The 25,303-nt window shown below is 45.9% G+C and overlaps 3 protein-coding genes across 5 annotated transcripts in view; all 3 read right to left on the bottom strand.

The window, feature by feature from the left end:
• Positions 1-3,808, bottom strand: part of sh2b3 (SH2B adaptor protein 3) — a 44,592-nt gene extending 40,784 nt beyond the window's left edge. The window contains exon 1 of the mRNA XM_053480683.1: positions 3,650-3,808. The gene's annotated coding sequence lies outside the window, so the exon portion shown is untranslated. The remainder of the gene's footprint in view (positions 1-3,649) is intronic.
• A 1,064-nt stretch (positions 3,809-4,872) lies between these two features.
• pheta1 (PH domain containing endocytic trafficking adaptor 1) lies at positions 4,873-8,596 on the bottom strand. Of its 2 annotated transcripts, XM_053480444.1 has the most exons (3): positions 8,538-8,567; positions 7,611-7,651; positions 4,873-7,434 (listed from the first exon to the last, which is right to left on the bottom strand). In XM_053480444.1, exon 3 carries the CDS (start codon positions 7,350-7,352, stop codon positions 6,606-6,608), a length of 747 nt encoding a protein of 248 aa, XP_053336419.1. In that variant the 5' UTR covers positions 7,353-7,434; positions 7,611-7,651; positions 8,538-8,567; the 3' UTR covers positions 4,873-6,605. The 2 variants fall into 2 exon arrangements, with proteins under 2 accessions (XP_053336419.1, XP_053336418.1); XM_053480443.1 differs by lacking the exon at positions 7,611-7,651 and having other exon boundaries at positions 8,538-8,596.
• A 3,434-nt stretch (positions 8,597-12,030) lies between these two features.
• On the bottom strand, positions 12,031-23,698 carry ddr2l (discoidin domain receptor family, member 2, like). 2 transcript variants are annotated; one of them, XM_053480926.1, is made up of 17 exons: positions 23,459-23,698; positions 19,130-19,234; positions 18,907-19,009; positions 18,258-18,486; positions 17,850-17,997; positions 17,652-17,757; positions 17,112-17,298; positions 16,770-17,016; positions 16,574-16,672; positions 16,321-16,469; positions 15,945-16,116; positions 15,252-15,496; positions 15,052-15,179; positions 14,641-14,838; positions 14,296-14,530; positions 13,899-14,048; positions 12,031-13,793 (listed from the first exon to the last, which is right to left on the bottom strand). In XM_053480926.1, the coding sequence occupies exons 2-17, from the start codon at positions 19,185-19,187 to the stop codon at positions 13,656-13,658; spliced, it is 2,592 nt and encodes an 863-aa protein (XP_053336901.1). In that variant the 5' UTR covers positions 19,188-19,234; positions 23,459-23,698; the 3' UTR covers positions 12,031-13,655. The 2 variants fall into 2 exon arrangements, with proteins under 2 accessions (XP_053336901.1, XP_053336900.1); XM_053480925.1 differs by having other exon boundaries at positions 19,130-19,231.
• Positions 23,699-25,303: the final 1,605 nt, after the last annotated feature.

Genomic DNA, 25,303 nt, shown 5'->3' with positions numbered 1-25,303 from the left:
TGTGTTGTGTGTCGTGTTGAGTGTGTGTAGTGTTGCTTGTGTGTGTGTGGTGTTGAGTGTGTGCGTGTGTGGTGGTGGTGTGTGTGGTGTTGTGTGCGTAAGTGTGATGTTGAGTGTGTGCGTGTGGTGTTGAGTGTGTGTGTGTGTGTGTGGTGTTGATTGTGTGTCTGTGTGTGGTGTTGAGTGTTTGTGTGTGTGAGTGTGTGGTGTTCAGTGTGTCTGTGTGGGTAATGTTGAGTGTGCGTGGTGTTGAGTTTGTGTGTGTGTGTGGTGTTGAGTTTGTGTGTGTGTGTGTGGTGTTAAGTGTGTGTGTGTGTTTGTGTTGTGTTAAGTGTTTGTGTTGTGTTAAGTGTGTGTAGTGTTGTGTATGTGGTGTTGAGTGTGTGTTTGTGTGTGTGTGAGTGTGTGGTGTTACGTTTGTGAGTGTGGGTGGTGTTGAGTGTATGTGGTGTTGAGTTTGTGTGTGTGGTGTTAAGCGTGTGTAGTTTGTGGTGTTCACTGTGTGTGGTTTGTGGTGTTAAGTGTAAGTGTGTGTGTGGTGTTGAGTGTAAGTGTGTGTGTTGCGTGTGTTTGGTGTTGCGTGTGTGGTGTTGAGTGTGTATGTGTGGTGTTGAGTGTGTATGTGTGGTGTTGAGTGTGTGTTGTGTGTAGTGTTGCTTGTGTGTGTGTGGTGGTGGTGTGTGTGGTGTTGTGTGCGTGTGTGTGATGTTGAGTGTGTGCGTGTGGTGTTGAGTGTGTGTGTGTGTATGTGTGGTGTTGAGTGTGTGTGTGTATGTGTGGTGTTGAGTGTGGTATTAATTTTGTGTGTGTGTGTGTGTGTGTGTGTGCGTAGTGTTGAGTGTGTGTGGTTGTGTGTGTGTGTGTGTGTGTGTGTTGTTGAGTGTGTATGATGTTGAGTGTGTATGATGTTGAGTGTGTATGATGTTGAGTGCGTGTGTGCCTGGTGTTGAGTGTGTGTGTGTCTGTGTGTATGTGTGGTGTTGAGTGTGTGGTGTTGAGTGTGTGTGTGTGTGTGTGTGTGTGTGTGTGTGTGTGTGTGTGTGTGTGTGACAGGGCCTGTGGGTTCCGCTGTTTGGATTTCTGAGAATTAACTACGTAACTGTGCTGATCTTTCATAGCGAGCCAAAACAGCACATTACACACTCACTCTACACACACACGCACACACACACACACACACACACACACACACACATTACACACTCACTCCACACACACACGCACACACACACATTACACACTCACTCCACACACACACACACACATTATACACTCACTCCACACACATGCGCACATACACACTCTCTCTCCACACACACACACACACACACACACATTATACACTCTCTCCACACACACACACATTATACACTCTCTCCACACACACACACACACACACACACATACACACACACACACATTACACACTCTCTCCACACACACACACACACACACACACATTACACACTCTCTTCACACACACACACACACACATTACACACTCCACACACACACATTACACACTCCACACACACACATTACACACTCCACACACACACTCTTTTTCTCCACACACACACACATTATACACTCTCTCCACACACACACACACACACACATTATACACTCTCTCCACACATACACACACACACACATATTATACACTCTCTCCACACACACATTATTTACTCTATCTCCACACATATACACACACACACACACACACACATTATTTACTCTCTCTCCACACATACACACACACACACATTATTTACTCTCTCTCCACACATACACACACACACTCTCTTCACACATACACACACACACACACACGTTATACACTCTCTCTCCACACATACACACACACCTTACACACTCTCTTCACACACACATTATACACTCTCTCTCCACATATACACACACACACATTATACACACTCTCTCCACACATACACACACACACTACACACTCTCTTCACACACACACACACTCTCTTCACACACATACACACACACCTTACACACTTTCTACACACATACACACACACTACACACTCCTTCAAAACACACACACACACTATACACTCACTCCACACACACACACTCTCTCTCTTCACACACACAATACACTCTCTCTCCACACATACACACACACACACTTTACACACTTTCTCCACACACACACACAATATACACTCTCTCTCCACACATACACACACACACCTTACACACTCTCTTCACACACATACACACACACCTTACACACTCTCTTCACACACATACACACACACCTTACACACTCTCTTCACATACACACACACACACATTACACACTCTCTTCACATACACACACACACACACACACACACACATTACACACTGTCCACACACACATACACACACACACACACCTTACACTCTCCACACACACATACACACACACACACCTTACACACTCTCTTCACACACATACATACACACACACACACACACACCTTACACACTCTCTTCACATACACACACACACACACACACACACATTACACACTCTCTTCACATACACACACACACATTACACACTGTCCACACACACATACACACACACACACACACCTTACACACTCTCCACACACACATACACACACACACCTTACACACTCTCTTCACACACATACACACACACACACACCTTACACACTCTCTTCACACACATACACACACACACACACCTTACACACTCTCTTCACATACACACACACACACACACACTTACACACTCTCTTCACACACATACACACACACACACACATTACACACTCTCTTCACATACACACACACATTACACAATGTCCACACACACATACACACACACACACACACCTTACACACTCTCCACACACACATACACACACACACACACACACCTTACACACTCTCTTCACACACACACACACACACACACATTACACACTCTCTTCACACACACACACACACACACACACATTACACACTCTCTACACACACATTACACACTCTCTCTACACACACACACACACACACACACACACACAGTCTGTCTCTCTCTCTCTGTTCGGGCTCATTTTTTACCATAACGCGCGCGCGTGTGTGTGAGAGACACGGAATGATCGTTATTATATAATGCGCGTGCGCTTTTCACACACACACACAGACAGTTAGAGGAGTGAAGTTGAGGCAGCGCGCGCGCGTGTCTGAGTGACGGGACAGGACCGAGGAGTTACACACAGACCGAGGGGGGGGACCGGGGGGGGGGGGACCCCCCTCTCTCTCTCTCTCACACACACACACACACACACACAGAGTTGTTGTGTTGAGAGCGCAGTTAGTGACCCAGCGGAGCCCCGTGACTGACTGACTGACTGACTGTGAGTGAGTGTCTCTCTCTCTCTCTCTCTCTCTCTCCCCCCCCACTCCCCCTCCGCCCCCCCCCCCACAGACTCTCCGCCGCTATAACGCGTAATAACGCAATAACACGCGCGTGAACACCAGCGACCTGTTACACACAGCGCAGTCTGTCCTGTACAACTGTCTGTAAGTCTGTGAGAGTGTGTGTGTGTGTGTGTATAAGTCTGTGAATATGAGTGTGTGTGTGAGTGAGAGTGTGTGTTACCTGGCGGCCCCGGTGCGCGCGGCTCTCTCTCTCATCCTGAGCATGTGCGGGTGACTGCAGCCGAGTCGCGCTCGCGCTCACAGGAAGCGACCTGAAGCCAGAGACAAATAACACAGAGCGAGCCGAGCGGCAACAAGAGACGCGCTAAGCGGGGGGGCGGGGGCGGGGGGATCAACACTGCTTCCGGTTAGATAAAAGTCCCTCCCACCCCCGGCTCCCCCCTCATCGCATACGCTTCAATATTACACTGTAATAACATCAAAGAATTTAACACGTCTGGGAATTAATCAATCAATTAAATTAGCTTTGACCTAAAGACATCAAAGGCATATTAGCAAACTGAATGAATCTTCAAAAAGGCAAAAGCATCATAAATAATCAAGTATTTAAATATGATTTTTACAACAATTAAAATGTAACTAAATTCAAATTAAAGGTTTTACTTAAATACATATATATATATATATATATATATATATAAGAAATGTGTAGGCTACAGTCATCAAATCAAACACGAAAAAAAATCTGTTTGAAACTTTAATTCAATTTGTGTAGCACTTTTAACAATGGACAGATCACAAAGGAGCTTTTTTGAAAATGACATCAAGTAACCTGGATGGGTCACTTCACTAACTCTAAGTACCTTCAGTCACACACTGTTGGAAGGCTTTTTTTATTAGTATGTTTATTATTTTTATTCATGAATTGTGCATGCACTTCACTATTACACTGTATTAACATCTCACTGTTGAATGAATCTGTCAATTAATCAATCATTTTTCGATCAGAGGAGATCCAAGGTATGTTAGCAAACAAAAAACCAAGCAAACAAACATTAGCAGATGTTTAAATATAAATGTAAAGATCATAAAATGTAACTACATTAAAATCAAGTTTTATATGCAATTTAAGAAATATTTAGTCTCAATAAACACATTAAACACAAAATTGTGTTATAGGTATTACACAATTCATTTGTATAAAAAACATATATACAAAAAAAACCTCCCATAATAAATCGAGTGTAGGTGAATTATATACTGAATAAATATTATATTTTAATAATTCTGCATGGATTATGTTGGAACGATGAGAGATATGAGAGAGGAGTGGGGTTTACACGGGTTCACAGCGCCCCCTGCAGTGCATCTGGAGGATTTGTTTTATTCAGTGACGTCACAGCCCAGATGTGTTCAGTAAAAACAGGCAGCACGCGCATGTAGGGGGAAGAAACAAGTGGTTTATTTGTATACAGGAGAGAAACTTGTGAGTGTTAAGACATTTCTGAAACAGGATTCGAGTGTTACATCCTTCACACACACACACAGTTTGAACCGTCTTCTTAGGGTCCTGACAGTTCTGTGTGTGAGCGCCTCATCAACATCACTGTCAAACTTTTTATATTGTGGCCTGTGCTCTGATTGGTTTCCATAGCAACAGCTTGTCCACAGGAAGAAAGCAAGTTATGGAGTAACTTGTGGGAGGAGTCTCCGGTGTCTGTGCTCTGTAACAGTCAGATATAAGACATAATATTCAAAATAGAGAGGGAAGTGTGTGTTGTAAGAGAAATAAAACAGCTGTGGGGTTGTTGTTTTGTTTTGTTTGGGGGGGGGGGGGGGGGAGCTGTCAGATGTAGTAAATACGTATAAAAAGTGCTGGTGAGACGTGTAGTTACGAACATACATGACATAGATTTAGAGTACACACATACAGTATTAGATTAGTTGCTACACCATATCAAGAGTGTCCTGGTGATGGCGTCGTACACACTCCGCCAGGGTTGGGGGGGGGGTGGTGGGGGTTGTTAAGGGGGTAAAGGCGTCTCCCAAAAATTGTCAAAGTGCAAAAATAAAACAATCATCATCATCATCATCGTAATGCTACCACAATGTAGAGTACCGTGTGTGTGTTTGTTTCTTTCTCAATAAAACATTTTATTAAAACGTTTAGGATAAAATCTAAAACCCTCAACCTAGAGGACTAGCGACGCTAGCTAGCTAAGCATAACCTTGGTAACTGTTCCTATATAAAAATCTGTTGAAAGAAAAAAAATTTACATTATTGTGTTTAAACCTCACCAGTATAACCAGTATGACACAGTGCTGAAGACCAGCTCCAGCTCGCTCTCGCACACACACACACACACACACGTGTTAATAACTAATGATGAGTTACTGAAACACATTTGGATCTCCACCGCACAAATTAAAAAAGGTTTGGCACAAGAAGTTTTTAGTTTTTTTATTATTTGCCCCCTGATTTTTTATTTTAACTGTGCTCTCTTCTACTTTGTATCTCTCGGAGAGGGGGGCGGAGCTAGGAGAGCTGTACATCACCTATTGATGGATTGGATCTTAGATGTTAATCCAAAAAGTTTTAATTATAAAATTGTGGTAGAACACCATGTGATGTAGCGTTACCACGGCAACAGTTGGATTGAGTGTTGTTTTTATTTTCACTTTTTAAAGAAACCCTCGCGTCGTGATCTCCGGTAAAGCTCGGGTCAAGATTTTATTACCTGTGCGGTGGAACTCCAGGCGGTTCAACAAAATAAAAGGCACTGAAATATCAAAACAGTAAGAAGTGGATTAAAAAACACCCCTTAATGACATTATACACACTAAAAGACTGTATAAAATATAAAATGTATCAGTTTGTGTATAAACAAGTGAGAGTAAACAGAGGGGGAAATGAAAAAAAATGTAATCAACTCAGAGTCTGATTAAAAGTGTTAGGTGAAGGCAGGATGGTGAAGCACCGAGACATTAAAGGAGAGGGTGACAAGTCTGCTGAGAGACTGTTTAGACGCAGACGCTTTCCGTCTAGACGGCAGCTTGGAGCTCCGGGTCTGATTCGCACCAACACTTCTTCATCCTTTATTTAGGAATGCATCTAAAACACTATTGGATTGCAGACGGAGAGACTCCTCGTCTCGTCTCAGCAGCAGACGGCGTCTCTACTGACTCTGCAGCCACTCGCGCCGCAGCTGAGCCACCTCCTTCCCGTACCAGTCGTGCAGTTTGGAGAAGCAGGTGGTTCCAGGAGACACGCCCACCTCGCCGTGTGCCGCGCGCACCTCCGGAGGGCTTCTCCTGCGCGGAGGAACGGGTGGAGGACGCATCCGCGAGCCGCCGCCGTCGCCGTCCCAGGACACGCCGTTCGGTTTGTTCCAGGAGATGCTGTTCTCTCGTCCCAGGTTTCCAAACTCTTCCGGTTCGTTCCAGGGAATTCCGTTCTCCCTGCATGTTGGATTAGGAGTGTCCTCTGGGGTTTCTCCTCCTCCTCCCTCCGCCGCGCCGTGCTCCTGCACCTTCTGCGCCTCCTCCAGCTGTTTCTCCAGCTCGCGTACCACCAGGCGCAAGTACTGGAAGCTGGCGCGCGCCAACGCCTTGGCCCAGTCCTCCATCTCGGCCTGCGTGTCGGCGGCGAGCGTGTGCGCGTGGCTCGGCCCGAAGCGTATGACGAAGGCGAAGTCGACGCGCTCGCTCTCGCACAGCTCCACCGTGCAGCCCTCGAGCACCACCAGGCCCAGGGGCTCGCGCCGCCCGCGCTCCTCGAACAGGAACAGCAGGTTGGCCTTCAGGACGCACCAGCGCCGGTGGAACGTCCCGCTGCGCTCGCTCTTCTTCATCAGAAAACCCGACTTATCCGGGGGAACGCCGCAGGTGGCGTAGTGCACCACGCTCCGCTCGTTCAGCTTCATCTCGCACTCACACACACACACACACGGGCAGCGTCGTCTCTTCACATCACACGCCGACGCCGAGGCTCGCCTTCACACATCTCTGTAACAAACACACACACACACACACATATATACAGTGAGTAAACAGTGCAGACACTCAGAGGCACAAGAGTGTGAGTGTGTGTGTGTGTGTGTGTGTGTGTGTGTGTGTGTGTGTGTGTGTGTGGCGGTGTAATTTAAAGATAAACATGATGAATGTGTTTATGGAACACTGACCATCAGACAGGACTGGGGAAAATCTCTCCAGGTCTAACTTCCTGTTACACACACACACACACACACACACACACACAGTGGTTTATTCTCTTTATAACCCGCTGTAAAGTGTGTGTGTGTGTGTGTATGAGTCAGTGTGTGTGATGTCGGGTGTGATCACTTGTTCTGATCCAGTAGAGTGAGGTTTTCACTGTAACACACTCCACTCCACCCCACACACACACACACACACACACACACACACTCATCTACACACTCATTAACTCATTAAGGTCACTTCCTCATCTGTTCAGTGTTTATGGTTTCATCGTTAAACCTCGAAATCCCAGCCTTAATCAACATCTGCATCATTAATTAATCAACATCTGCATCATTAATTAATCAACATCTGCATCATTAATTAATCAACATCTGTAATCACTCATTAACGCACATCTGTACCCTCATTAAGGCATCTCGCGCGAGGACGCTCGGTAATAAGATGAGACCCTTCCGCACTCCTGACTCAGTATCAGTGATAATACTCTCTAAATCTAAATTAAACCTGATATAGAAACTCAGGGGTGTGTACGACTTAAAACACGGCGTCAGCGGTTTTGGTTTTTGCGTGTGTTTTTTTTTACTTTTCCCATCCACATTCCGCAGGATCAGCCCCCCCTCCCCTGTGATTGGCTCAAACCTCGCACTCTAGCGCGACCGTCCAATCAGCGTGGTGTAAGCCGAACTCCCAACCAATCCCGTCGCAGGAGGCGGGACTTTGCTGTAAAACTGGTACGAAGAAGAAAGAAACGCGCTCGCACATCCTTACCCGAACACGCATATAAACATACGGAGGAGTAAATCAACTCTAAACGCTACGTCTATAAGACACGCGTGTGATAAAAACGAGCGCGTGAGTTTGCACGGATGTAGCCGTGTTCCGTTTACCTCTCTCAGTCCGCTCGCGTCTCGCGCGTTCTCTCGCTCTCCAGCAGCAGGCAGTCACGTGACACCACTCAGCATTCCAGGCACGTCTGATCACGTGACGAGTCGACTCCGAGCGACTCTGAATCACCTCCGCGTTTCTGTACCAGTGTTCACGGAGTCACTGATCAAACGACTCCTTTAATGCAGCGTTTTAATGATTCGGTTTTAATCAAAATGAAAATCTCCCAGCTGCGTGTTTATAATCACTTCAGCGTGGAGTGGATTTCACCTCACAGGCTCAACATGAGGGTATAATCAGTCTGGACCAGAAATGCAATATTTATTTAGATCAATTTAAAAATGGAAGTTTTTTCAAATTGCATAATTTTTTTTTTTTTTTTTCAAAAACAATGTACTTAGTCACGTGACTATAACAATTATTTTAATACTTGGTCAGAAAACTAGTACAAATTATAATATTTTAGTATTTGATCACGTGACTGGTGCTTATTCTCATACTTGGTTCAATAGACTAGAGTTCAATGTAATATTTACCCACTTGGTCACATGACTAGCCCTCGTACTATCACGTGACTATAGTTTATTTTAATACCTAATATATATATTAAAACCTATATATAATATATATATATATATATATATATATAGTACACTGTTACACAATGTTTACACTGTTTTAGCACTTAATCACGTGACTAGGGTTTATTTCAACACTTAAGTACTTGGTAGCTCATTAATAATGTAGTACTTGGTCACATGACTAGAGCTCAATACAACATTTGGTACTTAACCACGTGACTCTAACCACTACATCACAGTGGTACTGGTTACGTCACGAGCGTTCCTTATAGTTTCTGCACTTGGTCACATGACCAGGCCTCATTATAATATCTGAGTTAGAAACACAGCTGACGCTGAGCTGATAAGAAAGAGACACGAGCGAGCAGTAACAGATTCTGCGATTAAAGAGGAGACGTAAAGTGGCATTGAAGACGTTTTTAAAAAGTGTTTACGCAGGACTGCAGGCATACGTTTGTAGGAATTTGATTATTCAATACTGCAACTCATGCAGACTTTAACAAAAACAAAATCATTTTTATATGTCTGTGTCATTTATTCAGTGCCTTTACTGTCCCAAGGTCACATTTTTATGTTGCAACAAACCCTGATGCAGACTCTTTTCCCAAAAGCCCAGGAGAGAGAGAGAGGAGATGGGAGGATAGTGCACAGATTATACATGACTGTAGTGTCTGTAAATGATCTCGTCCTGAGATCAGAGGAAACGGTGTGACTTCTCAAGTCCTCAGGTCCCGGTCAGGCCTTCATGGGAGCTCAGTGAAATCTCTCTCTCTCTCTCTCTCTCTCTCTGTGTGAGGTCATATATAGTGAAGAGGAGAGACAGCTCGACTGCATCATCTACACTATAAACTCATCCACACGGTCAGTGCAGTCAGGTCTGAACCCAAGACCCTCATCACCATGGAACACACAGGGAACAGAAAGTTCAGTAAATACCAGATACACACTCGTGACATCATTAAAGCGAGTAGATATAAATGCAGTGGACGCAATGCCATTACTTTTTAGAAATACATATTTACAGGATTTTACTTTTTTTCACTTTAATAAAAATGCTTAGAACCAGCTCATCAGTAAATAATTTAAATGGTGAATTAGCGCCCTCTGTCGTCCTTAGGTGGAAATACACACTACACACTGGTGATGCTAAACTACTTGTTTATCTACTTTCATTACATGAGTTTAAGTAAAATGATGGATGATATAATGGATGCATGAACCAACCCACAGCTACAGGTAAATGATATACTAATGGATTTGATCTGCGTTTAATTCTGCTATTTAATTTAAATATTATATGTTTTTATTTATATTGTATTTATAATTATATATTTATATATTGTAATATAACAATGTTTATTATGTAAGTAATCAGGTGATAGACTCTGATTTTACTGGCCAGTTTATAACTGTACTTTATACACCAGCTCGACATTTTGGTCTAAATTCTGTGACCCTGCAGGCAAATCGTTCTGTTCTGTTCTGTTCTGTTCTGTTTTGTGTGTATTCCTGTGTTACACTCAGTATGAGCACTGCTTTCTCCTGACAGAGTGTGATAATGCACAGTGTAGTACGGCAGTCCATGTTTACGTGTTGTTTTATGAGCTTAAATCCCAGTTAATAGTCAGGTGCAGCAGGAGGTTCTCCAGCTGGAGATGTGATGGTCGTCACGGCAACACCTTCTGCCACACTGGCCAAGAAGCGGCTACGTGATGATTCAGATGTTCTTGTAACAGCACCGTCAGCTTCTTCTACACCATGACCTTTACACCATGACCTTTACACTTGACCTTTAGTCCGTTCACGTTTGCGCTGTAGCTCCGCTGGTCCAGTGCCACCTCCTGGCGTCGCTGACAGGCTACACAGTTGGCTGAAGATCAACATGGCAGAGTATCAGGGAGCAAACACATCCTCTCTCCCTCCGTCCTGGTGGTTCCTTTCCTGTCCCTACCTCAGCTGCACTCAAGAGGGAGCCTCCTCCTCCTCCTCTTCCTCCTCCTCTTCCTGCTCCTCCTCCTCCCGTAAAGCCAGCCCTCTTAGACCCACAGCTCTCCTCCTTCCTCTGTTGTTCCAGTGTCTCTGTCTCCTCCCCTGTGTTTGTCTCTACTTCTCAGTGGGTGGATCTTTTCCCGGAGGTGTGTGTGTGTGTGGTGGGGGAACATCATTACACAACATCCCAGCAGAGTGCTGTACACACACTCATCCATCTCATCTTCTGAGTGAGAATCCTGGAAAACTTTCTGGAGGATCAGGGCACACCTTGAATGAACAATGAACAATGAATTTACCACCACAACCTCCTAAAACTGTGGGAAAAGGTGACCTGACGACGGGGCTTCCCAGGTGGGTGGAACTGGCACTGAACTCTCAAAAAGTGAGCAAGGTGCCAAAGTTGGATGCACACTCGGTGTCCTGAATTGACAAACTGCTGGATCGGTTAGGTGTGGCTCACTTTCATTTGATCCCGGATCTCATAAACAGATTGAGCTCTCATGTCTTGTTAAAAATGACTGTCCAACTCAACTGGTTTATTTCAGACCATTACTTTACTGATCACATTGTCGTACATCAGGTGAAAGCTGTCCTCGTAGGACCAGTGTCTGACCATCAACTGGCCGGTCCTCATCCTCCACACTCCTCCCTGCTCAGGAGAACCTTCACCCTGTGTTGACACCACACCCTTGGTATCCAACCCTTCAGTTCTACCAGCTCAAGGTGGTCCACAGGCCAGAGGATGCAGATGCAGATGCAGGCGTTACTGGTTACTGAACCTGTTTTAACTGACTGTTCTAAGGCCCTAACACTGGAGACTCCTTTCACATGTCACATAAGCACATTTCTCGTTACAAAAGCTTTTACTTTGAAATCAGAAAGCTAGTGTCATGATAAATCAGTGAAGGACACCAGGTTGGAGTTGATATTTTTTTAATAAGAATGAAGAAAACAGGAGCAGAAGAAAAGCTCTGGGAGAAACGCTATGCAGCAATACGTCCTCCTTCACCCCCGTATATATTACACACATCTGATCTGCTTATGTACATGCTACAGCCATACACACACTGCTTATAACAGAGACCTTACACACACACACACAGCCATACAGAAGATCCTCCTAAAATCCCCCTGAGAGCCAAACGCACGAGCAGCTGAGCCGCACAGGAAGTGGAGGAACCGACACACACACACACCTGATACACACACACACACACCTGACACACCGAGGACTGAGATGAGACGTCATGCACGCAGAAAAAAGTGTGTGAGAACATAAGCACCACAGAATGAAGCTAAATAAAACATGAATTAGTGATAAGAGAAGGGAGAGACGTGCTGCTCAGAGAGACGGAGAGGGAGGTCAGGTCTCGGCTTCTCCGCTTCTGGAATATTCTGTTCTCTTTGCTTTACACAAAGTCCTCGAGATCCCTCAGAGATGATTGTGATGTTCAGGAGCATCAGGATCGCATAAACACACAGGACATTTACAGATTACCCATAATGCACTGCGAGAAGTGTGCTCCTGGGCGTCTTAAACAACTCTGAGGAGTGTAAAGGTCTTGGGGTGGGGGGGAGGGGAGGTATACGAGGTGAAGGCAATACTACAGCAAACATGATTTGATCAAGAGAAAGATCCAGTCTCTTACACACACATACACACTCTCTCTCTCTCTCTCTCTCTCTCTCAGGAAAGCGCTCCACTCGTTTAGCTATGACAGTAGTTCTGCTCTCTCAAATGAACCTGTAAAACATTCATATACAGAAACTTATAATCACACACATACATACAAAAAAAATCCACATTATAGTCAGGATTCATAACTCCAGTGTGGGAGGGAGTGACCACAAACACACACACAACATCCACACACACACACACACACACTATGTGAACACAGGCAGTAGTGCTGAGCAATGAGGGACCACAGGACAGACAGACAGACACTCACACACACTCAAACACAAACACACTCCTCCAGTTGGTTCCTTAAAGAAACATTTCAGTATAAAATAAAACGTACACATCCTCCGCTGGTCAGCCTGTAAAGGAAGCCTAAAGCCTCCACTGTACAAATCACCTCACACACACACACACACTCCTAAATACAACCTGTGTACGCATCATTCTGGGCTGAACTGTGTCTTTGAGGCCGTGAGCGTACAGTAGGCTCAGAGACACATCACAAGGACGGGAAAAGGAAAGAAAATTCCGAACGTGTTACGAAAACAATATTAAATTTTTACAAACAATAACAGGACAAACATCTCAAGTGTCTCTGGACTGAAGCCACACCCCCAAGTCCCAACAGGCCTCGCCAGCGCTCTTAGATGCTTATGGAACAGAAATAAACAAGTGCTCCAGGACTGAAAACAGAAAAGAGTGTCTCAGAATGACATCATCATCATCATCATCATCATCATCGTCGTCGTCTCTGAAGCTCTCCTCCACCACCGCTACATTAAAGCTGTCCAGTTTATGGTTCTCCTCAGGGGAATGACTGCAGGCTCACACTCGGAGCTGACTGGCTGGAGTATATATGTCAGTCAAGAGCGAGGGGAGTGGAGTCGTAAGGCCTGGTGCAGGCTGTGGAAGGAGGGGCGGTCTCTGATGTCACGCCTCCAGCAACGCATCATCAGTTCATACAGAGGGGCGGGGCACAGCGGGGGAGGGGACAGGTAGATCTGAGAGACAGAGAGAGAGAGAGAGACAGAGAATATTGGTTTTCTGTTCTGCCTGAAATAAAGATTAATGTGTGTGTGTGTGTGTGTGTGTGTGTGTGTGTGTACCTGTCTCCCCTGGTTCCTGAAGAACTCTCCACTGTTCTCGATGACCTGCTCATCCGTCAGTAGACTGTAGGGCTGCTCCGTACACAGAGTGAAGATTTCCCACAGAGTCACACCGAACGCCCAGACGTCACTTCCCGTGGTGAACTTACCCTGCACACACACACACACACATATTTGTGTGTTTTTTTCCCATGGATTTGTACATCACTGCAGCTACACAATGCTACGCTATCACCCTCTTAAAACTCACGCTTGGTAACTGACCGGGAATCTTATGTACTCTGTTTCATTTGCATGAAGAATAACTGTGTGTGTTCCTGTTATTTAAGTACACCTGGTTACCTGAAAGAGCCACACACACACGCACACATACACAGACTGACACAGACAGACGCACCAGCAGGATGCTCTCCCATGCCATCCAGCGTATAGGCAGCACGGCCCGGCCCTGGATTCTGTAGTAGTCGCTGCTGTACAGGTTCCTGCTCATGCCGAAGTCGGAGATCTTGATGGTGAGCTGTCGGTCCAGGAGGCAGTTGCGCGTTGCCAGGTCGCGGTGCACAAAGTTCAGGGACGCCAGGTACTTCATCCCGGACGCGATCTGAACGGCCATGTGCAGCAGATTTGTCATACTGTGGCAGGACACACAGAGACACACACACAATGGGTGAGACTGATGAGAGAGAGAGAGAGAGAGAGAGAGAGTGATGGGCGGAGATGGACAGATGGAGGAGATGTGTACCTGACAGACGGGATGTTGTTGGCATGCGTGAGCGTGCTCTCAATCTCTCTCTGAGAAAGGAACATGTTGAGGTCTCCGTTCTCCATGTACTCCGTCACCATGCACAGGGGGTCCGAGTGCACACACACACACAGCAGGCGGATGATGTTCGGGTGGTTCAGCCGTGACATGATCTTTATCTCTTTCAGGAAATCATTCCTAACAAAGAGGGGGAAAAAAACAACAACATGGTCCTAAACCTTCTCTCAGGGATCGAGGGAGTCTAGACGGTTTTCTGTTCCAGCACCTAAGTGGTGGAATGAACTTCCTCTAGATGTCTCTGCAGCTGAGTCACTAAAGACTGTTTCTTAGGAGTCAAAACACAGACAGTGAGTCAAAAAAACAAAGGAGACTTGTGAGTGAGCTACAGACCTGGCGTTGGTGGTGGCATCGGCTCTCAGCTGTTTCACCGCCACCAGCACAGAGTTCTCGCCATCGGATAACGGAGGAGCGTCCTCTTCTAAAAACTCCACCAGACCCTCCGCTTCACACAGGTGCACCTGCAAACACACACACATTAGAAACACCCAGGAACAAAGTTTACTCTGTGTAGAGCTATGCACCATGCCCACCTCTCCAAACTGCCCCTCCCCCAGTTTCTCCCGGAAGATGAGGCGTTCCCTTGGAAACTCGGGAGCGGTGATGTCTTTCCGTGTCAGAGAGTCTGCAGTGAGGGCGGGGATGGCGTAAGTGTTGCCGCCGGTAACACCCTGCAGCTTTACAATCAGGGTCTCAGCATAGTGAGGAACGCTGGACTGGAGGCTCTGGTGATGGGTACACTGGGTAATGTCCGGCTCGGCGTAACCACCACCCAAATCTATATGGATAAACACGCGATGTCGTTAATAATTACACCCCTCCGCAAAAAAAAAAAACACTCACATCATACAGGCAAATGTTTAAACCAAACTGGCATCCAGCTTACCCTGACAGGGGCCGTCGCCAACGGTAACAAAGAGGTCAGGTGCAGACCAAAAAACAGGAAGACCAAGTGCGAGGGTTAAAGGGCAGAGGAAGAAGTAATAGCGCTGAAAAAAAGAATACAGGAAGAGAGAGATGGAAAGAATCAAGAGGAAATTTTTCCATGAAGAACTCCAGCCTCAGAGGGAGGGTTAAAACGGAAAGCAGCTATAAAAGAGTAGGAGAGGAAGTGTGACCATGCTGAGGAAAATCTGCGTGTGTCATGTGCACTAGTATTCACACCCCTTTCCATAACTGCATTTGGACTCATTCTAATTGATTTCCAGAAATGTGTGTATGTATACCTGGGGCTTTGGCTCTAAGCTCAGCGCGCTCCGGAGTGTGTGTGCGTGTGTCAAGCAGAAACACTCTCTCGTATGGAGAGTCCAGGGAGTCCAGAGGGGGCGAGTGAGACTGAGAGTCACTGCTGCAGGGCAAACGCACCATCACCTCCTCATCCAGGATACGCCTCGGACCCTAAAGCGAGAGAGAGAGAGAGAGAGAGAGAGAGAGAGAAAGTGAAAGGAAAAGGAAGAGAGGGTGAGAGGAGGACAGAGAAGAAGGAGAAAAAGAGAAAAGAGAGAGACAATGCAATCATTTACTTCATTCCCGCCTTGTAATTTTGTGTATTATAGCAGCATTCACACACACACACACACACACACACACACACAAACACACCTTTTCCAAGACTTTGCACACATACTGCCACCACAGGATGAGGAAGATGATGACCACCAGCAGGAGGATGATTGTGACCAGACAGCCAATCAGAACAGATGTGCTGCTCTCTTCAGGTGGGCGGGGCTTAGACGTTACCAAGTCAGCGCCTATAAAACACCCCGAGTTAGTTTCAGGTAGAAAGTGTGTGTGTGTGTGTGTGTGTGTGTGTGTGTGTGTGTGTGTGTGTGTGTGTCAGCTTAACTCAGCTCACCTGTAGCTGTACCTGTAGGCGTGGTCGGCACACGGGTCTGCGCTTCAAGCGTCGTTGATGTCATCAGTGGTGGCCCCAGCGTGGGCAGCGGGCTGGTCACTGTGAGACAGGAATCACATGAAAACAAGTGAGAAGAGGATCACAGTGAGGGGCAGGTGAGCAACCTGTGTGTGTGTGTGTGTGTGTGTGTGTCTACCTGACTGGAAGGAGATCTCACTGAACATCATCCAGGTGTCTGCGAAGTAGAACCTGCAGCGGATGGCCGTAGCCACTCTGCGCTCCAGGGGCACGGTGACGTACCGAGCGCTCGGGTTCCGATCATCCAGAACCGTGTGAAACTCCACAGTCTCCTGCTCCCACAGCGAAATCAGCCGTGGCTTAAACACACACGACACGGATGAGAAGACCTTCACGCCGCGCGAGAACATGTTGTTACTGTGAACCTGCAGGAACAAAAAAGAGAAATACACATAAGACACTGAGCAGTCTTTAAGGAACCTGAGCTTCTCTAGGACTGATAAACTCTTCATCTGCTCACCTTCATAGAGGTGAAGTTCCTCTGCCGGTCAAACTGGAACTCCATCTCAATGTAGCCCGGTCCCAGAGAGTCGTTCCTCCAGCCCACATAGTAGTAACCGGGCCAGGGCATATACTGACGCGTCTGAGAGAAATCATCCAGACCGATCACACCGTCCGTCAGCTGGCCAAGACCTCCCAACAACCTCCTACAGACGGGGGACAGACAGGGAGAGACAGAGAGCAGAAGAGAAAGTCAAGAAGAGTGAGAGTTAAATGGATCAGGGAAAAGAGAGAGAGAAAAAAGGGTTAGGGAGGGAGTTAAAATAATAAAGCAAACAGAGAAAGGAAGTGTGATAAAAAGAAAGCCATGTAAGAGTGTGTGTGTGTGTGTGTATGAGAGAGAGAGAGGAAACACTCAGCTGCAGTGATGAGGGATCAGTGTTTGGTTTAGCTCAGTGACATTGTTCTAGAAATAATGCTGGGGTGAAAGACAGGAAGTGCCACACACACACACACACACACTTACACAGGGTGAGTTATAGCACTCTAGACTATGTACCTGCGCTCCTGAACTCCATCGTAGGTGGAGTCGTTCAGGGGGGTGATGGGATGTCCAGGAGCCATCATGGTGTGGCCCTCAGGTGCGCTGTACGCTGTCAACCCATCTGTCTCACACACACAGGGAGAGAGCACAACCCGTCTTATACTCATCTTCTCAGGTAGGTGTGTGTGTGTGTGTGCGTGTGTGTGTGTATACCTTGCCAGGCGCAGCCGAACAGCTCGACACGCATGCAGACGGTGTGCACGGCGTCCATGACGGGGATGAGGCGGAGAAAGCGTGTGATGATGGGCGGGTGGAGGTCTTTCACCACCGAGTCGTATGTGTTCATATTCGCCGTGATGATCTGCACAGGGTACAGAACTCATTAGAATATTAGGCCACGCCCACCGGAACAGACAGGAGACATACCCTGGCTGTTCTTTTTTGTGTGTGATGTTGTGGACGTCGGAGCCGCTCCTGAGTCAGGTGAGGGAGAAGTCACTTAAACGATAAGCTCAGTGATTTGTGTGTGTGTGTGTGTGTGTGTGTGTGTGTGTGTTCATGATGATGATATTAACCCAAATCCACAGCTTCACTCCCCTCACCCCATCCCGGTCTCTGTACCTCGTTGCCGAAGCGGTTCCTCCAGGAGATCCAGCGATGGCCGTCTCGGCTGTAGGCGAGCCGGTACTTGCGGGCGAACTCGTTGCCGGAGCTGCGGGCATAGCGCCCCTGTGTGGCCACCACCGTCAGGAAGGTGAGCTGACGCAGGTCCAGCTGAAGGTACTGAACATCGGTCGGCTGCTGCTGACCCGCAGGACACCATGCGCCGTCGCCCTCCTCCCTGTTCAGCCTGAGGGAAAGAGACAGAGAGATAGACAGAGAGAGAGAGAGACAGAGAGGGCAAGAAAGAGACAGAGAGACAGACCGGTGAAATGTTTGGTCTTTCGACTAAAATGTTCTAAAAACACCAATATTATCATACACTCATCTTTGTTAGAGATGAGGGGAGAGAGAGGTGCAGGAGTAAAGAGGTAAGGGAGTGAGACAGATAGAGACTGAGTTTGAGAATAAGACAGACATAGAGAGAAAGGAGGAGAGAGAGAGAGAGAGAGAGAGATACAGACAGACTGACCGAGAGTGAGAAGAAGACAGACCTGAAGACAGACCTGTGAACAACAATACAGCTGGGCAGACAGACAGTCAGCTGGGCAGTGTGATGTGTGTGTGTGTGTGATGTGTGTAATGTGTGCAGCGTGAGTAGTTCCAGTACCTGGCGTACCGTGGCCCGGTCGTTTCGTGCCATTGGCTGGAGGCTGTGATGTCATCATTCTTGATTCTGCCATCCTCCATGCCAAGAGGGTAGCGGCACAGTGCTGAGGTCACACAGAGTTCAAAAAGTCATACAGAGGTCAAAGGGACACACAGAGGTCAAGTTGACACAGGAGTGTGTGTGTGTGTGTGTGTGTGTGTGTGTGTGTGTGTGTGTGTATTACCTGGGTCTATCTGAGCATTGGCTTTAGGATTTAGGACCAACAGCAGGAGCAGTAACATGGTGAGGCATCAGAGTCTCCCTCTGCAGAACACACACTACATCTCTGCTGAGAAACACAGAGAGGGAGTGAGAGAGAGAGAGAGAGGGAGAGAGAGAGAGAGAGAGAGAGAGAGAGAGAGAGGGAGAGAGAGGTTATTAATCTTCTACAGCTTCAGACAGTGTCAGGTTCATGTTGTTGGGAGAGACGGGGACAGTGTGTTGGGCAGAGTGAGAAATCTGACTCTAACATTAGATGATATCTGCTAAGGACAGACACAGACACACACACAAACTCACAGACACACAGTTTATCAGCAAACCGGAGTAGGGCAGGACAGTGAACTGAGGGACAAACACCCCATCATACCACACGACACACACTTATTGCTGTCCTTGTCTCTCTCTCTCTCTCTCTCTCTCACACACACACACACACACACACACAGCTCTGAGAACATCAGAGGACATCATGCACTAGTGTCCTGAGAAAGACACAGAGAGAAAGAGAGGAGGAGGAGGTTTATGTAATATCTGGCTGAAGTAAGGTGTGTGTGTGTGTATTGAGATTCCAGCTCTGTTGCTCATCTCTATGAAAATTCCACGAGGCTTCCAGACTCTCATCCTCTCACACACTCCTGCAAACTGCTCACGCTAAAAACAAGGCGTCTCTAGTTCTGCTCTTCATTAGACTGTTTTGAAACCTGTGTGAGAAGATGAAACATATCCTGACGCGAGAACCGTGTGCAATCAATCATAACTTCACAAAACACTTCAGCCAAGTGTGTGCTTAATGCATATCTGCCATGATAGTCATCTCAAACACACACACACAGACACACATAAGTCTAGCACTTCCTCATAGCTGAGCGACCCGAATTCCAGCCAGCGGAGACGGAGTCTTAAAACATGCAAAAACTTGTCATCTACATGCGCACACACACACATACACACACTCAAATCCCTCTGTGCAGAAATTGAACTTGTCCAAACATTCGCTCTGAGGGTCCAGAAGAGTTTCAGTACACACCAATCTGATTTCGCAACACACACACACACACACACACATTAAACAGCAGTAGGAACCCGAGAACAGCAGAGCAAGTGGGAAAGAGAGAGACAGAAAAAGACAGAAAGACAGAAAGAAATTAAAAAAGATGGGAGACAGATACAAAGAGAGAGTAAGACAGAGAGAAAGCCGGGACGATACGAAGAAACAGACAGATGTCGTCTCCCACCACCACGACGCCCCAGTGCATCATGGGATTCTCCACAGGAGAGATGTGTCCTGTGTTTCTGGGAAGGTTGATGCTCATGTGGGGTTTATTCCACCGCAGAGTGTCGGATGAGGACACACAGGGTGTGGCTGAGAGAAGAGTCAAGTTCATGGGCTTGCTTCCCAAAGACCGTTACTCAGAAGCTGAGCGAGCATCACAGTGCACACTCTCTCTCTCACACTCTTCCAGCTAAAATCATCTGTACCACACTTTCGGGAATGTAATGATAATGTTATAATAACACCCCCCCCCGCCCTTCACCCACCCCGCTCAGCGTGGCGGAGAACTTCACACTTACCATCATCATGAAACTACATGATCCTTGTAATAATTCCCGTATTCATAACCCCTTGCTTTGAGCAATCGCCTCCAGGAAGCATAAAAAGCACCATTTCCCAGGAACAACAGCCGCACAACACACACTTACGGCCCCCGGCCCAGAGTTTTACTCAGCTGGCTCTCCAGGAACATTAGCATTGGGCCTGGGTCGCTTACAGTCCAGCTAGAAGTGCTGACATGTAGTCAGTGAAGTTATTCGCCACCACAAGAACACAGTTATGACTGGTGCTAGCATACACACAAAGCCTACATATTAGCATGGGTGGGTCTAAACCAGAAATGCTTCCCATGACCTTTGGCAGCCCGGGCCAGAGTGTGTGTGTGTGTGTGTGTGTGAACATTCATAGCTTACGTTTCTGTCAGGGTTGCTATCTACCTCACTGCCTCAATGCTGTGATTAGGGACGAGATTGCTAGCACAGTGGTGAGATTCCCTCAGGACCTCAACCTTCATCACGTCACTTATTAACCCTCATAGGGTACATGTGTAATAAGCAAATAAAAATATAATAATAATAACAAGCAAAATGTAGCATAATCACTATGTTGCAAATTACAAATTACTGCAATACAAATTACTAACTATACACAAACTATTAATTTTACATATCCCATATATATACACTACCGTTCAAAAGTTTGTGGTCACTTTTTAACTCCGTGATGGTTCCTGAGTTTTTATTTCTTTCTACGTTGTAAAGGAATGCTGAAGGCGTCCAAAAAATGCATTAATCTCCTTTGAACAGTTAATGGTGAGATGTTTCTGCTACTTCTGCTCTGTAAAGACTTCATAACGCCTCTAATCTGAGGTGCTGTTAATTGGTCATTTTTCAGGCTGATAACTCTAAATGAACTTCTCGTCTGCGGCAGAGCTAGGTTTTGGTCTCGCCCTCCTGGGACGGCCTTCATGAGAGACAGTTTCATTATGGCACTGGACGGATTTTGCAAATGCACTTGACAATACTGTTCTTGCAAGAACTATTACAGAAAGGCTGACCTCTGTGTCTTAAAACAACAACTAACTGTTGTTTTTGTTGTTGTTATGTAATTACCTAATTCCATATGTGTTGTTTTATAATTTTGAAATCCCCAGTATTGTTGTAGAATGTAGAAAATAAATCACTAAACAAAAACAAAGAAATTTGCAAGTGACCCCAAACTTTTAACCGGTAGTGTATATTGTTTTATTAAACTTTTAAAAGGTAATTGATTAAAATTTCATGGAGAATAATGATTCTTGTGTCTTGCCAAGTTAACTTTTATGACTAATAAAACATCAACACTGTATGGACAAAAGTGTTTGCCCAAACCAGTTTATTATTGAATTCAGGTTTCAATCAGGTCCCGTCCCTTATCCCCAGTGAAGGACAATCTTAACGCTTTAATATACCAAGACATCTTGGTCTATAACGACATGTTCTGATGAGTTAAGTGTGGATGAACTCGACCGACCAGGACACAGAGCTCTGACCTCAACCCCATCGAGTATCTTCGGGATGAACTGGAGCGAAGATTGTGAGCCAGGTCTTCTCGTCCAACATCAGTGTCTGACCTCATAAACACTCTACAGAATGAGTGGACATGAATTCCCACAGCCTTCCAAGAAGAGTGGGAGCTGTTATAGCTGTAAAAGGGCGACCAACTCCATATTGTACAAGTATATGCGTTTGAATACAATGTCATTGCAGGTTTCAATTTAACAATTGTCATTGTCGCAAAGCAGCTTTTACACAATCAAAAGAATTATTAAGGTTTGTATGGAATGTGAGTGTGTCTGAATCAAAGTGGTCAGATCCCTGATGAGCAGGCCGAGGGCCGAGGTTTGTCCGAATACTTTTGTCCATACAGTATAGACATTCCCATGCTAATCAATGAGTTAGCAACCTTACCTGTGAAATGGGCGGAGCAAATTTGACGTCAAACTTATTTGAAGTGTGAAACCGACCTTCTCAGACACAGGTGCACAGTTAAGACGAAAATGTTATCAAATAAACCCAGACAAACATAGATATTTGTATTAATTTTACTGTTCGGGAATTTTCTGCGAGAGAAACCTAATTAGCATTTTTAAGCTAACTGAACCGTTAGTGATGAGGCCTCGTGCGCGCGCACATCGCGCTCAGTCACGCTGATGAGGCACGGAGCGCGCGCACGAGTGGCTCGCGACGGGCAGAATAAGTTCGCCGTCGCGCGAGCAAGTCTGAGTAAAATCCACTGAGGTGTTAGCATTGAGCTAACTTGTTTTATCTGCACATCAGTAAACATGTAGAAACAAAAAGTCATTAAAATGTTGAATATTGACTCATTGTGTGAAATCCTTTGTGTTGACAATAAAATAAAGGCGATACGGTTAGTTTGCTCTGTGTGTGTGTGTGTGTGTGTGTAAACAGTCAGGCCTGCTAACGGTCTTATTGCGAAAGTGTTCCTTCAGCAAACATCCGCCACAACACCAGCCTTTAGCTTAGCTTAATTATTCTTTTGTTTGACTAAAAGCTAAGCTCAGTCCTGACAGACATTCCGCTTTTATCAGGTCAGAAATCGCTAAAATAAAACTCTGTGTTTAAGTTGAGAGAAGTTTAGGAGTTCTGAGGTGATCAGCCCTGAGAAACCCCGCGTCCTGTCCCCTGAAAGCCGATCAGAGTTCTCCTCACTCACTGCTATCTCACACAGACCCGTTACCTGAGCGTCACCTCCTGACTTTTCCCCTCAGCGGCGTCTCTTCAGCCGAACAACCTCCGAACGACCTCCGGGGAAACTAACTCATCGGCGTCGCGTCCAGGGTCGGTGTTTAAAAACTTAAACACACGTATTCTCTTTTCTTCTCGCCGTGTTACAATCCACACGGAGGGGGAAAAAAAAGGAAAAGTCGAGTGTGAGGGGTTTTTTTTCACATCACATCCCACTTCCGGTTGCTTGAGGCGGGGAGAGCGGGGATGAGTGAAGGAGCAGCGGAGGGAGGGAGGGAGAGACCGGGGGGGGGGTGTAGAGTGAGAGAGAGAGAGAGAGAGAGAGAGAGAGAACTCGGAATGCATGGGGGGGAGGACCGGGGGAGACCGGAGTGAGTGCAGTAACCCCTGGGTGAGACCGGGGAATCCATGCAGGAGCTGGAGCAGACTGAAGGACAGGAGACTGGAGGAGAGTCCAGGAGTTCTAAAGCCTATTTCATAGCGTATTATTTTTTTACATTAAACACAATTTATTTGTCCCATACTGTTGATTTGTTCTACTGCCATCCAGTGCCACATTGCCACACAGAACATGGCACCGGGTTTTACACCGGATGCCCTTCCTGACGCACCCCTCCCATTCTTCTAACCGGGATTGGGTCTGGGGTAGTACGGGGTGTGGCAACGGAACAGAACCCAGTGCAGAACGCTTGTGTTCACACTCGAAAACACTTCTATCCTTCAACTGTTATTAACCTATAATTACATAGCATCATCAATTTATTTTACTTCAGCATGGCTGTCTTTTATCACGCGCTGGCGGTGAAACATCTCAGGTTCTTATAACAAATAATAAAATTTGAAAAGTGTTACATTAAAATTTCTGGCTCCAAAACTTGTCCATGTAACAATTTCAACTGTATCTGTGATTGTTGCTAGGAGACGGAGAGCGGCGCTTCATGACGTGACAGTAAGGGTGGAAACAGGGTTTTGGCGCACATAGGAAAGCCCCTCCGGTCTCATTTAGTTGGGGCTACGTGGTCTGCACCGTCTGTGAAGGCCATAAGTCTACAGGGACGGCGTAGACCACGTCCTTCGAATGACGCGGCTCCCAAATTGAGACACAGCTTCTGTCTGTTTAAGAAAGAAGACCGAGGACGAGGACAGGAGCTCCAACCGCATCCCAAACGGCCACCTGTCCCACTGCACCTGAGCCCGAACCGGAGGCCAGCCTGAGGAAACGAACATCTGGCTCTCACTCTTTAAGATGTACTCACTCATGTTTTCCCTCTAAGGATCTTCTTGTTTAAATGCAGATTAAAATATTTCTTTAGTTATAACAATTTGTATAACATGACAAATCCCGCTGAAATAAATGTCTTAAAATAATAAAAAAAGTATATAAATATCACATAATCACAAATGTCTGAAAGGCGTACTTAGTCATTTAACCTGGGCTCATTATAATATCTGAGGAAAAAAATACAGCTGATACAGAGCTGAAAAAAAGAGATGCGAGCAAACAGCAACAGTGATATGTTCGGCAGTACTTCCACACTACTTTGGCACATTTCTAAACAAAAATATAAGTTAAATTCTTATATTCAGAAATATAATGCATTATTATTATTATTATTATAATTATTATTATTACATGTGTGTCCATTATGTTGTGATGTTAGCATTAACGTTTGACTAGCCCTATTTTGACAGGATGAAGGTGTCTTAAGTACGCATGAAGGTGAATTATGAAGCTATGCCTAGACTATCTCTGGAATATTATTTCATCATAAATGAGAACGTTCTGTGTTAGCTAGATACTCCCTTTTTTAACTCTAATAAAATGAGCCTAAATTTA

Source organism: Clarias gariepinus, chromosome 21, assembly GCF_024256425.1.
Source record: "Clarias gariepinus isolate MV-2021 ecotype Netherlands chromosome 21, CGAR_prim_01v2, whole genome shotgun sequence".
In the NCBI taxonomy this organism is placed as follows: Eukaryota; Metazoa; Chordata; class Actinopteri; order Siluriformes; family Clariidae; genus Clarias; species Clarias gariepinus.
This window is presented reverse-complemented; position numbering and strand designations above follow the sequence as displayed.

What these genes read in the sequence shown, in the direction of transcription:
- pheta1 (XM_053480443.1), bottom strand. Translation starts at nt 7,352, where the DNA reads ATGAAGCTGAACGAGCGGAGCGTGGTGCACTACGCCACCTGCGGCGTT.
- ddr2l (XM_053480926.1), bottom strand. Translation starts at nt 19,187, where the DNA reads ATGTTACTGCTCCTGCTGTTGGTCCTAAATCCTAAAGCCAATGCTCAG. An exon ending in GTTCGGCTGCGCCTGGCAAG is followed by an intron (nt 17,758 to 17,849) that starts GTATACACACAC and finishes TGTGTGAGACAG; the next exon opens with ATGGGTTGACAGCGTACAGC. An exon ending in TGTGCAAAGTCTTGGAAAAG is followed by an intron (nt 16,117 to 16,320) that starts GTGTGTTTGTGT and finishes CTCTCGCTTTAG; the next exon opens with GGTCCGAGGCGTATCCTGGA.